This window comes from Anser anser (assembly GCF_964211835.1).
Source record: "Anser anser genome assembly, chromosome: 5".
NCBI lineage: Eukaryota > Metazoa > Chordata > Aves > Anseriformes > Anatidae > Anser > Anser anser.
This window is the reverse complement of record NC_139725.1, coordinates 32335292-32348453: the sequence shown is the minus strand read 5'-3', so window position 1 is coordinate 32348453 and position 13162 is coordinate 32335292. Positions and strand designations below refer to the sequence as shown.

Below are 13162 nucleotides of genomic sequence, written 5' to 3'. Positions count from 1 at the left end.
ATTTCTAGTATTTAGAAATACCCAAACCAGAAGCAAGTGCAATAAAATTAACAACTTTTGTTTTGTTTTGCCAGTCAGAAATCCTGTAATAGGCCTGGTATCCTGTTTATGGCTGACAAATGCTACTTGCTCTCACCTCTCCTCAGTCATGTTGGTATTTGACAGAGACAATATTCTAAACGCAAATTATTCAAGTTTTGGTGGGTTTAATATTAAGTGTAAAACCTTTGTCAAGGCAATAGACTAAAATTGCTTTAAATTCATCTTTGGAGGTTTCAAATCTGCAGGAGGGCTAGCTATTGCCACCACTCCGCTCGCCAAATCTGGTGAGGGCGGTGTGAGGGCAGCGGGCCCAGGCCTGTGCTCGGGCCGGGCCCGCCCCGGGGGCGAGGCGAGGCGGGGCCGGGCGGCTCCGCCCCGGGGCGCGGAGCGGGGGGCGCGATGCGGGGCCGGGGCGCGGGCGGCCGGGCTTGAGGCGAGCCATGGCCAACGTCAAGGTGGCCGTGCGGGTCCGGCCGTTGAGCAAAAGGTGCGTGGGGGCGCCGCGGGGACGCTCCGTGACAAGCTGGGGTGCGAGGCGGGGCCGGGCCGGGCAGCGCCGTGCTCGGGACGGGGAAGGGGGAGCGGGGCTGCGGTCGTCCCTCCGGCGCGCCCAGTGGCTCGGGAGGCTTGCTTAGGAACCCCGAGGCTTTCCTCCTCCCGGGCTCCCCCAGATGGGACAGTTGTCATCCAGCGTGAGGGAGGCTTCTCTTCCCCCTCCGTTGTTGCTGGATTTTCCAGAGCCGGACATTGCCACTGGCGCTCGGCGCTGCTCCGCTCCCTCCCCGGCTGCTCGTCTCCAATAGGAAGGGCGGCAGGCAGGCAATATGGCTTGAGGACAACTCCCCCAAACAAGAAGGTGCCGCAGCACAGCGCGCTGGTGGGCTCTGGATCTAACGTGTGGTTGAAACCCTGCTGCAGGCTGTGGAAGTTCGGGGAGGAAGAGGAAGGAAAAGCAGATTTTAGTGGCTAGTAATTTACGCCTCTTGTCAGAGGAATGCTGTAGCGCTCCGGGCAGAACTGCTCAGAGAGCTGTCCTAGAGATTGGAGGCTGCCTTCTGGTTAGTGTGAGTCCCACGTTGCCTTCTGACTTCACTGCCTTGTGTGATAAATAACCCTTTCACGGAGCGGGGAAAATGATTCTGGAAGAGGTGCCCAGCCAGCACACTTGCCTAGTTGCTTAACCAGCAATACAGCAGCACACTTTGCACTTTTAGGTTATGATTCGCCTGTGGACTTTTTGTAGGAAGATAGCAGAGAATGCTGAATAAAGTAAAATAATGTAAAAACAAATCCCAAACAAACTAAAAAACAACCAACCGAGCAAAAACCAACCAACGAAACAAACAAAAACCATACAAACAAAACAACAACAACAAAAAACTGCTAGTCTTAAATAATAGAAAAGGGAAAGGTGGAAAGTAATTTACAGGTTTTCAATAAATTTTACCTTTGGCTCAAAACCAACTGATCTAAAAATATTCTAGCCATAATGACATTAAGAAAACAGATGTTCGGGTAATATAATTCTGATCTATAACACAGCTGTGGATAGAACAGATTTTCATAGATAGTGGCATATTTTAAGAAAAGTTGCAGCATGGAATTAAGCAAAGTTTAGCCTTTCATTGCTTAGTGTTGCTTTAATGTTGGAGATATTCTCTAATTTACTTCCGTACTGGTAGTCATTCCTAGCACTGACTGGTTAAATAAATTGCCATTATACTCTCTAGAAATAAAAAGCAGTACACAAAGCAGTACACAAATGCGAAGTATTAACATTAAAATGCCACTTTGGTAATGAGATCAAGTTGTTCAGACCATAGGACTCTTTTGTTTCAGCCTTGCAGAGTTACTCTGGAGATTGCAAGTACTTCCAAGTTTGACTTGACGATGTATTTCATTGTGCAGCCAATTACATTTGTTTCTCCCACAATAGCATTTGGCTTTGCATCGCTTTTGGCTTATTGTTTCTTCCCCGATGGGCAGTATCTAACAGTGCATACGTGATTATAGCATTAAATAATGCCTATAACTCTGACAGGTAGGGTGTGACAAACAGTAAAACCTTTGGCATAGTCAGCGTGGGCCAGCAGTTTGATAGAGGGTGTAGTTTGGGACGGTGGGTGGGAACAGAAACACAGCCTGGTACACAAGGGTGAAATGAATCTGGCACTGAAATGGAAATGTTTGTACAAAGGGGAGAACGGAAACCCAGGGGATAAAATGGGCAGAGACTGTTAAATAATTCCACCTGCTCAATCTGTGGCAACATAACTGATGGGATGGGGAGGCAGAGACCAGTCTTGTGATATTTGGCCCCAAAGGCAATTGCTGTTTATTCCCTGCATTGTGTTGCCACAGCTGAGGTCAGCAAAAGTATTCATGGTGGCTTTTAATTTTTCATAAGGGGGAAGGAGAAGTGGTCAAATGTTGTCTGTGAATGCTCTGAACTTGCTTTATGGTCTTGACCAAAATTGCCTGAACATAATGACTTCAAGGCAAATACCACATATGTGAACACTTAACATAACCTCGATAGAGACTGCAAAGCTTAAAGCTTTCAGTGAGAATAGAGGCCTACTCTTTCTATTTCAGTTTCTTAAACCACCTCCATATTGTGGTCACTTACACCTCTCACCCTCTATATACACGCACGCCATGATGGCCATTAACAGGTGCCCATGTTGCCAGAGCTCCTAGGATCTGCTAGGTGCTTCAAAAGGAAAAGCTACCTGCAAAAAAAAATCGACTTAAACTGAAGTACAGTAATGTGTGCAATTGCAGTTCCAGTGATTAAACTTTGATTTTAAGAGTCCCGAAAATGGAGAAGCTATGAGCAAACGCTAGCACCAGAGCGTTAGTTGGTCGTTTCTAGACTATGCAAACTTTACGTACTTATTTCTTCATTTAATTTACATGGGCAGGCAAACTTTGTTTTTGCATCTTGAAGTTTACAGAATATTTGGAAGTTAAAATATCTTAATATGGGACATAACAAAATCCTACTTTCTGTATAAAGTATCTATTTATTATAAACTATTTTAATCACATCTGCTACTTGCTGTTTAGCGTAAGGCAAAGAGTGGTCTTTTTGTTTTGTGCCTGTACAGCACCCATCACAATGTATTCTTTGACACTCTGTGCCAGCTCTTCAGCTCCTATGCACAAATAATCCCCCATGGTTAAAAAGCACATACAGTTGTACAGAGTGCAGAAATTTTTCCTTTGACTGAACTTTAAATAGCTTGTGGCTAATGTTCTTCATAATGCCATCAGTCATTCTGTAACAGACTAAGCTATTTTTTGGCATCAAAGCATTGTCAGAAAAATCCCTTGAGTATGTTCCGTGGAGTGGCATTGCTTCCAAAAATCTTTATTACACATTTACAATTATAAGTCCAAAAAAAATTACATTGTGTTCACATGAATACTTGTTCTCCATAACTGCATTTGCCCCTTTTTGAACATCCGCAGTGTTAGGCATGCCTGTTGACTATTTAGGTAGGCCAGTAGAAACCAATGCTAGTTTTTATGTGCTGCTGGCTTTAAAAACATGTCTCTGTGGTAGCCTGCCCCAGTTGCAGTACCTAGTTGTGACAGCCGATTTCTCTTTCTGTGGTCCTCAGCTACGTGGTGCATGAGAGGAGAAAGGGGAGGCCGTGTCTGCACACGGGTGGTGTGTCCAGGACCGCATAGTCAGGACCAGCACAAGAGGGACATGGATGTATTAGAAAGAGTCCAGAGGAGGGCCACAAAGATAATCAGAGGGCTGGAGAACCTCTCCTATGAAGAGAGGCTGAGGGATTTGGGATTGTTCAGCCTGGAGAAGAGAAGGCTCCAGGGAGACCTTTCAGTACCTAAAAGGGGCCTACAGAAAAGCTGGGTAGGGACACTTTGTCAGGGAGTGTAGCAATAGGCCAAGGGGGAATGGCTTTAAACTAAAAGAGGGTAGGTCTAGATTAGATATGAGGAAGAAATTCTTTGCTATGAGGGTAGTGAGGCACTGGAGCAGGTTGCCCAGAGAAGCTGTGGATGCCCAGTCCCTGGAAGTGTTCAAGGCCAGGTTGGATGGGGCTTTGAGCAACCTGATCCAGTGGGAGGTGTCCCTGCCCATGGCACAGGGGTTGGAATTAGATGATCTTGAAGGTCCCTTCCAACTCAAACCATTCTATGATTTTATGACTGGGATGGAGCACAGCTGCCTCAAGCCTTTTCCTCCATGATCCATACGCAGGATGCATTCCCTTTACACAGTGGACTTTGGGAACTGCTATATACACAGTCTTTAAGATCAGAAAAAAAAGAATTTTTTCTAAAAAACAGCACTCTATACCACAATGAAAAGCCTCATGCCTTACTATAGGATTCTCTTCTTAGCATGCACCAGTGACTAGAAGACATTGCATTCCTTCACGGATTGTGGCCTGGGTAAAATCATTCACAGCAAGGTTATTTAATGGAATTGTAAAATGATAGCGTTGATAGTTAAATGTTTGACAGTAGGGCATGCAAGCTTCCCTGTGACACTTTTTGAGAGTTTAACATACTTCATTGGGCCCTGAAGTTTGGGAGCTCCTTGTGCAGGACACAGCAAAACAGAAGGTATTTTCTGCTGTTGAAAATCTCTTTTCAGTTGCCTCTGGTGCCTGGAAAAAGAGAGACTGGCAAGGAGTTCTTATTGGAAAGGGTCTTTCTGGGATCTTTATTAACTTCACAAATGAACTCCCATCCTCCATGAACCTCATAGACATGCCACCTAAAAGAGTCACTAAGCAGGTGAATTAACCAGAAAGCTGTCCTTCATTTTTTTTCTGTTTTGCATTGTTTCCAGGTTCTGACTTGAAGGCCTCCTGGCCAGCTATTTATTTCCCAGTCCCCTGATGAGCTCTGGAGCCTGTCCTACACACTGGCAAATGAGAGCTTCCAAGAAATGTCTGGGTAGTCCCAGGTGGCAGAGCTGAACCCAGCTTCCAGCTGTGCAGGTGCTTACTATCACAGTCTGAGCCTCAGCAGTTTTCCTTGCTGCTGCTGCTCTCTGTGGTACAGTCCTCTAATGGCTGTCCTGTGGTGCAGCAGGTAATGAGGCTTGAGGGTGGGATAGGGAAGGAGGAGTTAAGTTTGAAGTCTTAAGACCACAGGTGGTGGCTGTGAGCAAGCCCAAGGCTGGGGGGGTCTTTGCCTGGGGTAGTAAGGTAAGTTTCTGTGTGAAGATTTCCAGAAAAGAGCTTAGTGTGTCAGGCTAACCTGGCAGTATGTTGAGTTTAGCTGTGGTGAACAGCTGAGAGAAGAGCTATGCTGATTGGTGTGATATCGTGTTAATATTTAAAAATAATTTCTATTAAAAAGGAAAACTTTATGGAAAAGCAGAATTGCTTTAAAGATCATTTTGAAATGATGCTATGTCTTTATTAAACTGCTGTAGGATCAGCTTCTTTAACTAGTCTATGCTGTGGTCCACCTCATTTGTTATTTCTAAGCACATTGTGGTAAGTAGAAGGAAATACTATTTTGTAAGAAGGACTTGTGGCTTTATAGGTTGTGATATTAGGTGTTTTATATGTTTCTGCATAACGATAAGAACTTAGATACAGCAATCTTGCCTGCTCTTGACAAGAGTGGTAACTTACAGCAACTTTGGTAAAAAACTTTCGTTTCATCGTATGCATAACAGATGTTAAATGTTGTGTCAAAATAAAACTAAAGCAATAACAGATTGGAGGCTATTGTTGGTCTCCCTCCTACGCCATCAAAATGAATGTGATTGTCCTGGTTATACAAGCATGTTCCCTTTACAACATATATTCTTCACTGGTTGCTTGCTGTTGTCCTTTTCAAGCATGTTTTGAAGCAACCATGGTCTGGTTCTTGTATCTCCATCTTAAAACTCCTTAAAAGGACCATTGTTGAGAAAAATGTATTCTGAGAAAAACATAGCCAGGTAAGTTTAGGTTATTATTTCAAAAACTTTACAAATTGTATTTAAAAAAAAAAAATGGCATTACCCTAGTTTATTCAGTATGTTGTGATACACATTTGCATCAAATACATCTGAAGTAGTGTAATGACACAAGGTGCTGGCATCATTAATATTTATAGTTTATTTTTGTTTACAATTTCAACTTCTGCTTCAGCTAGCTTTTCTCTACCTATTAAATAGTGTTTAAGAAGATTTTGTTTGTGTTTAACTTGAAAAATCAGAGTTAGTAAGAAGAGAGCATTTGCTTTCCTTATAAACGTTGATGTGAGCATTTTTTTCTTCTTTTTGATGCTTTTCTCTAGCTGACTTAAACTTTACTCTGAGACCCAAGTGTATGTTGGATAAATCAGCTCTCTGTTAATGGAACATTGCCATTATCTCTATTATCTGCTTTATGGATGTTCATGGAAATAACTTGCCTAGAAGTAGGTATATTTTACATTAGCACAAAAAAATAGTGATAATTTCTCTGGAAGATGGATGGATTATAATTTAGTTTTATTATTCAACATATTTTTCATATGGATGTGATTTTGAAATGTAAGGCAAAATACTGCATCCTTTCAAGAAAATGGCAAAACTGTTCTAGATTTCGAAGGGACTGGAATGTCTCAGTGAGAAGAAAAGGTATAAATATAGGAAACACCAGGTAACAGGCAAGAGTAGAAAACACCTTTTAGCTTGTTTAGTACTGCTAGATACTTCTCATGCTATAACAAAATTTAGAGTAAGGCAGGCCATTGAACACAGTGTAGTGAAATGTGTTTTCTACTCTGACTGTATCTCCTTACCCTTCTCAATCAGCTATTATAATTTATATTTTCTTTGCTACTTTGGTGATTAATCCTCTCACACCCAGACAAATGGCAGGCTATTTTTATCTTCTATGATGGTTAAATGAGTATTGTTCCTCTGTGTCCTGTTACTTAACAATTCCTCTTTTCAGGCGGTTGTAGTTGAGCGCTCTCAAAAGCTGTGGGGTTTGGGCCTGGTACCTGATGGTGAAAAAGAACTGTTTCAGGCCTCTAAGAGTTGCATCTGAAAATCTGCACAAACTCCATTGGTTATGCATTGTTCATGATTTCAAGCTTTTTTTCCACATAAGAGCTGGGATTTTTGAAAGAAAAGTTGAGGTTCAAATTTCGTATTTATAAAGTAGGTCCCTCTCCCAAAGAAATGTATTTTAATGTTTGTGTATCCTGTTTTGTAGACTAGTCTATTGTTAAGGTTATCTTGACATCTTTTCCTCTCTCTCTAGTTAGTTATCTTCCTTTGCCCAGTCTATTATTTAAAGTTTCATGTAAACTCTACTTGAGGTGGCTGCTCTTTTCTCTTAGTGTCTATACTTGGCACTGTCAGGTGGCTTTCATAAGCCACATCTGTGGTTTTTATAAGGGTACTGCATCAGCAACCTCTCCCAGATGTATTCTTCTTGCAGTCGCACAGAGCAAGTTTTCTATCTTATTTTTAAAGGGCAGACTTTCTAGCTTCTTAAAAGGGTAGAACTCTGCATGTCCTGAGTGACCGAATGCTTCAAGGCCAACAAAACCCATTCCACGGAAGATGATGCTTCTGTAATGATGTGCGACAATGCTGTGCCTGTACTGATGTAAGCTGGGAGGAGCACAAGGCGCTAACTTCTGGCAGTGTGCTCTCTAAAGTAAGAGGCTGATGGTCTTCTCTTCTCTCACGTGTTGCCTGTGCAAATGCAGCTGCAACAACAACACTGCTGCAGCCTTTTGAAACCCTTCTAACTGACGCTTTGTGTTTTCATAAAACACTTCCTCCCGAGTCCTAGAAATATTTTACAAACATCAGAATGTTTTGGAGCAGGGATCAGATTTTTTTTAATGAGAAAAGTAGGACAAAACGTAGGGCAAAAATCGGGAAAATTGTAATTAAATAACCTGTAAAACCATCTCTGTGCTGGACAGTTTTGTTCTCTAAGACCACGTATTCTGTCTGAGAAAAATTGTGTTTATGTATGATGATGCAACTGTATGTGTGGAGATAGCTGTACACCTCCCCAGGGGCATGGTGCAGAGGCTGGAAGCTGGTCTTGTGGGACCTGTGTGCAGTACATGGTGAGATACTAGCACTGTGCACAGGGAATTTATGCAAACTTTGGGTAGGGCTTCCCCAATTTCCTTTTCTTTACTCTTTTTTCCTACTCTCTTAAACTTTTCCTGCCAGCTTTCCTTCTGCAGTTTTCAGATATAGATTTTGAAAAAAGACAGTTTTGCACCTTTGTTTTTTAGAAGGTGAGGGTTCACTGTAGGAGCTGATTGTGGTGCAATGGGAGAGAGAACTAAGCAAGAGGGATGAGAGTGCATTCAGCATTCAGTGAAACTCATTTATTTAACTGTGATCACAGATGGAGGTTCTGTCCCAGTGGAATGAAGACTGACCAGTGTATCCAAATTCTGATTTGCATGGAAATCACATGGCATTTGCACAGGATTTCTTTGTTGTATAAGTTCTTTAATTGTACTGTCCTATTACTCAGTAAACGGCTGGGAAATCAAGGGTGGAGAAATATGTCCTTTGGATGGAACTGGTCTGCAACGTTGCTTAAATTGTCCTTATTTCATGCTTCTTAAATGCTGATGGTATGACAGAAGAGAGGAATTTTTCTTCTCCTCTTCCCTCCTCCCTTCAGTGCCTCTGGAATAACGCTGCTTTCTTTCATACAAGGCTCTTCAAAGCACTGGTGGATCGTTAGGAGCATTTCTGACTTGGATTGCTCAAGGAAGATGCCTGACACTCTTTGAAGCCTTCTACTGCTAGAGCAAGATGGTGCAGACAGGGACACCATAGGAGGCCATCCTGTGCTTCCTTTCTGAGCTCATCAAGATGCATAGCAAAAGCCTGAGTGTGATCTAGAAAATGTCAACTGTTTGAGCAGGCCTGTATCCCTACAGAGCACTGCTGATGTCTTGTGTTTATCTCTGCATCAAATATTCTCGTTTTTGTTGCTGTATAATATTTGCAAAGAAGAACAGGAGGTAACCACACTAGGATGGTGGTGGTCACTAGGAAAGGTGATTTTTTTTTTTTTTTTTTGACCATCAGATTGTGTCAGCTGTTGCCAGAGCCAGTGGAAGCTTTATACAGCCAGGAGTAGCCTTGAAAGAACTTGAGCAACATGTCTGTTACAGCAGTGGGCTGTCTTAGTGAACTTTGTGTACTTGGCTTCAATATGGATTTTTAAATTATTTATGAACATCTGTTCTCAATTTGGTAGGAAGATTGCTGACTGGGTGTGCGCTCCTCTTTTGCAAGACCCAGTAAAACAATTAGGACTTAAAAAGAAATATCCAAAGTGGTATTGGGCAGCTGTACATAATGAAAAACACTGGCAATGAGTTTTAGGTAAATTATCTTGTATGCTGATACTTCAAAAATAAAAACAAATCCTGCATTAGCCAAAGGGAATGTGTTCAGACTGTTCGCAGCTTGCGACTTTCCCATGTTTCAGCAGCAGGGCTACGGATACAGATTATGTTGGTGTCATGGAGGGATGCTGTGTTTGCGAAAGTTGTGGTTGCAGGTACCTCAGCTTGTCAGGAGAGTGCAGAAGCTCCAGTGGCTGAAGGCTTTGACATTCTTCTCTACAACTTCTGATGGAGCAGCAGAGACTCTTAGTACTCTTCTCATTGCATCCTCCAAGCAGGCGTGTCCTCAATCTGTTTTGTCTAAGGTGTCTTTTCTCTCTGAAGACTAGCATAATTTAGAAAATATGTCCTATTGTTTGTTTCTTAGTTTCCATGGCAAAGGTCAGTCACTCAGGAGGTGCAAAGTCAGCAGTTTCTCAACAATACCTTTGCCAAGGCCACCAATAAAGAGGAGGCAGAGGCACTGTACAATATACTAGTAATGGAAGGTTAAACCTGAATACCCCCTGAAGTCTTTCCTATACAGACCTTCAGACTTTATAACCAAGAAAAAGCTTGGGTTAGATTTGCCACGGGATTATACTGCAGCTCCTGGTGTGGTGATTGCAGGGGGTGGCACTGGACAACACAAAATGTCCCAGGTAGAGGTGGAGGTAGTTTGGTAAATGCTGTACCATACTTAGAGACTTCCATGGCAATGGATCACGCACTGAGAAGCGACAGTCCCAGAGATAGCAGCGGTGTCTGCTGGCCTGCATTGTGCCAAGCACGCTACGGGAGTGCTTTTGGTTGTGTTTTTAGGCAGTGTGTGAAAACGCTCTCTGTCACAGAGGGCTGTGCAAAGCTGCTATTTCAATAAAAGTCTAGAAAACAGTATTTAAGTGAATTGTTCCAAAAAAACAGAACCAATGGGATTGCCCATGCCAGCAATAATCTCTGCCAGAGGGGGCAGACTGATGGTTGCTGTACTGCTTTCGAGCTGGCACTACCACCTCTGTCTCAGTATAGGCTGAGATTGGTTTTCGAGTTAGCTTGGGTGATGGGAATTGGCAGGAAAGGCATAAAATGCATGCAGCAATTACTTTGCATGATTATTTTCAAAATTTTTATGAGTAAACACATACTCTATTCTTTCTCAAATTATCAAGGGTTTCTCGTATTTGAGTGGTATATTTTGGCTTTAGTATTTTTAATTACTTTGAGTAGTAGGCGGTCAGTATTTGTAGAAGCTGTTTCGTTGTATGGCATGATTACTGCGAATGATTCCAGTATTTTTGGTTTACTGTATGAACATGTTTTTAAACAGGCAACTTTCAAAAGTCAGTTCCTTTGTTCTTTAAGGAGCTGTTATTCCTTAGATGTTAGTCCTTTGTTTAAGGACTGTTATGTGCGAGGATGGAGGCAAATTTTATAAAGCCTGAGCAATTGCCCTTCTTCTTCCCACCCACTGCTTCCTCCAGCTCTGTATACCTACTTGCACACTGCATCTGACCTAGTTTCAGTGAGATCCAGCAAGATGTGGCAACGTTCCTCTCAGGGGTCTTGATCCTTGATTCTTTTCTGCTGGCTCGTTCTTCCAGGTCTTGCAGAGTGTCTGCTGTCCCTCTGGGATTGCATTAGCTTTACATGTGGGCTGCAACAATGATTTGTCATTGGACCAGCAACTGTTAGAGGAGATTTTCCATTGAGCTTCCCGTGTTTTTTGGCTGGATTGCCACAGCAATTTGCTTCCATCGGGTCTCTGTTGTAGCTCCCTGTTACAGCCCTGCTGCTGCATTTTGTAGTTTTGTCACTGTTCTATCACTGGGTTTGCGTTTTGCTAAAACTTAGTGTCTGGGAAGATCCAGGATTTGACTGGGCTCACATACCATGAAATGGTCTTTCTGCCACTCTGCGTGAGAACAAGTTGTCTGTACTAAGTAAAGTAATCTAGAAGGAGAAGCATTTCCCACACACAGCATCAATTTTTCAAAAAGAGAGAGAAGGGAGGATAGGGAAGCTGAATGTTAAGATTGCTGTGACTTCTGAGCAGTGGGAGTCAAACATATTACAAGAGAAGTGTACTTTGGGGTTGATTTTATTGGTACTTTCATACCTGTGGAGCAGAGCATCCATTCTTAAGGATGAAAGATTGTTTTATTGGTAAAATGCACACTGTGGTACACATATGTAAGGTTGTATGGGTAAATACATTTTTTGTATTATCTGGAGTTAAGGTCAGAACATCTACAACAGCTGAAAGTGTGCTTTACCTGTTGGACTTCACATATTAACCAAAGTTTGGGAAGGGAAGCCCAGGTTTGTACCTAAATGAGGTATGAATAAACATATCTTTACACAGAGGTTGAATGAAAAGTTTGTAGAACTGGGGACAGCTACAGGTCCAGGTTTGTTGTATGCTCAATGCTCTCAAGCTGTAAATTGCTGCAGAAGGGAGTCTCCGTTTCTACCACTGCATGGTCACGCCCTTTCTCTTGCTTTGTCTTTACCAAATGTGTTACCACTGCGTCCAGTCTTCTGAAATAGCTTGCTGGCCTGGGGCACACTGTTTATTTATTTTGCTGTGTTTGTTTTCTGATCACAGCTGATTTGAGTCATTGCACAGGGGTGTGATTCATAGATCAGATACAAGAAATGAAGTGAGAACACATGGGAAGCTTTGGAGAGAAGACAAATTGCCCTTTGCAACAACAGCCTGCAGCTGAGACAGATAAAGTAGGCTGTGAACCTGTGCCCAGAGCAAGGGGAGACATTGTTCTGTTTATGTTTGCCGAAGGCTTTCTTGTTATGTGAAACTTGAACAAAGCTACTTGATTGCTACATAAAGTTTTTTTTTCTGTGAAGAGATATCATCATAACACTGAAGTGTAAGGTGATGTGGTAATTTTATTTTCAGTTTGTATTGTATTGTTTTTGTAAGCTTATAAATATGAGCGTATTGATTTATGTGTGAATAATTTTCATACCTTGAGAGTCTTGCATTTGGAATTTCTTCTTTAGCTTGAGTCTTCAGTAATTACTTTGGTCTGGGAGTACAGTAGTCATTAGAACCCATTGTGTAAAGTCACTTGTTCGTAGGGTTTGTATAGCAGATGTGGGCTGCAGGCAGTGAGTTGTGTAGTTACTGTTGGTGGGGCTGGGAGCGCTGCTTGTTGTTGAGGTTGCCTTATATATGTAATGAGAATACCCTGGCATTTAAAGCTATTGGAAGGTACTGAAATTATTCTATGCACGAACACCTGCCTCAGGCTACCTATTTTTAAATTTCATCCAGAGCAGTTCAGCTGCTACAGAAGATGAGGGGAAATTAGGTTTTAAAATATTTAAAAGCAACTTAGAGTGGCCTTTTATTTGAATTTTCCAATTATTTAAAACTGGGGAGGAATAGGAACTCCCTGAACTTTAACTGAGGTGATAAGGCTGGAGGAGTAACAGTAGGACTGAAAAATAGAGAGTGGACATGGGATTAGGAAGCAGGATAAAGCCAAGATTATGCTGGGGCAGTGGAGAAGGAGGTATATGTAACTGAAACAAGCTCCCTCCTATATGATCCCTCCAGTTTTGTCTTTCGTGTGCTGTTCTTAAATTGTGGTGGAATTCTCAGCCAGAATGTCCCATTTCCTCTTAGATTTGCTCTGCTGTAGACGATAACTGTAAGTTTTGTCCTTTGGCTCAGCTGGCAGAGGTTTATGTATGGGTATGGAAATCCCCAAACTTACTTTTCTGGAAAACACTTGCTTTTCAAAAT

General features: G+C 42.3%; 1 protein-coding gene across 12 annotated transcripts in view; it reads left to right on the top strand.

Annotated features, from left to right (window-relative positions):
* The first annotated feature begins 397 nt into the window (after window positions 1-397).
* Window positions 398-13162, top strand: part of STARD9 (StAR related lipid transfer domain containing 9) — a 106839-nt gene continuing 94074 nt past the window's right edge. For 5 of the 12 annotated variants that reach the window (XM_083837513.1, XM_083837514.1, XM_083837516.1 and 2 more), the window contains exons 1-2: window positions 5320-5344; window positions 5465-5528. In XM_083837513.1, coding sequence (XP_083693639.1) covers window positions 5335-5344; window positions 5465-5528 — 74 coding nt within the window. In that variant the 5' untranslated portion in view covers window positions 5320-5334. Of the gene's footprint in view, window positions 530-4873; window positions 5025-5055; window positions 5119-5162; window positions 5235-5319; window positions 5345-5464; window positions 5529-5592; window positions 5981-12135; window positions 12287-13162 lie in introns of those variants that run through there. The other 7 variants (XM_083837525.1, XM_083837519.1, XM_083837521.1 and 4 more) reach the window with 7 other exon arrangements.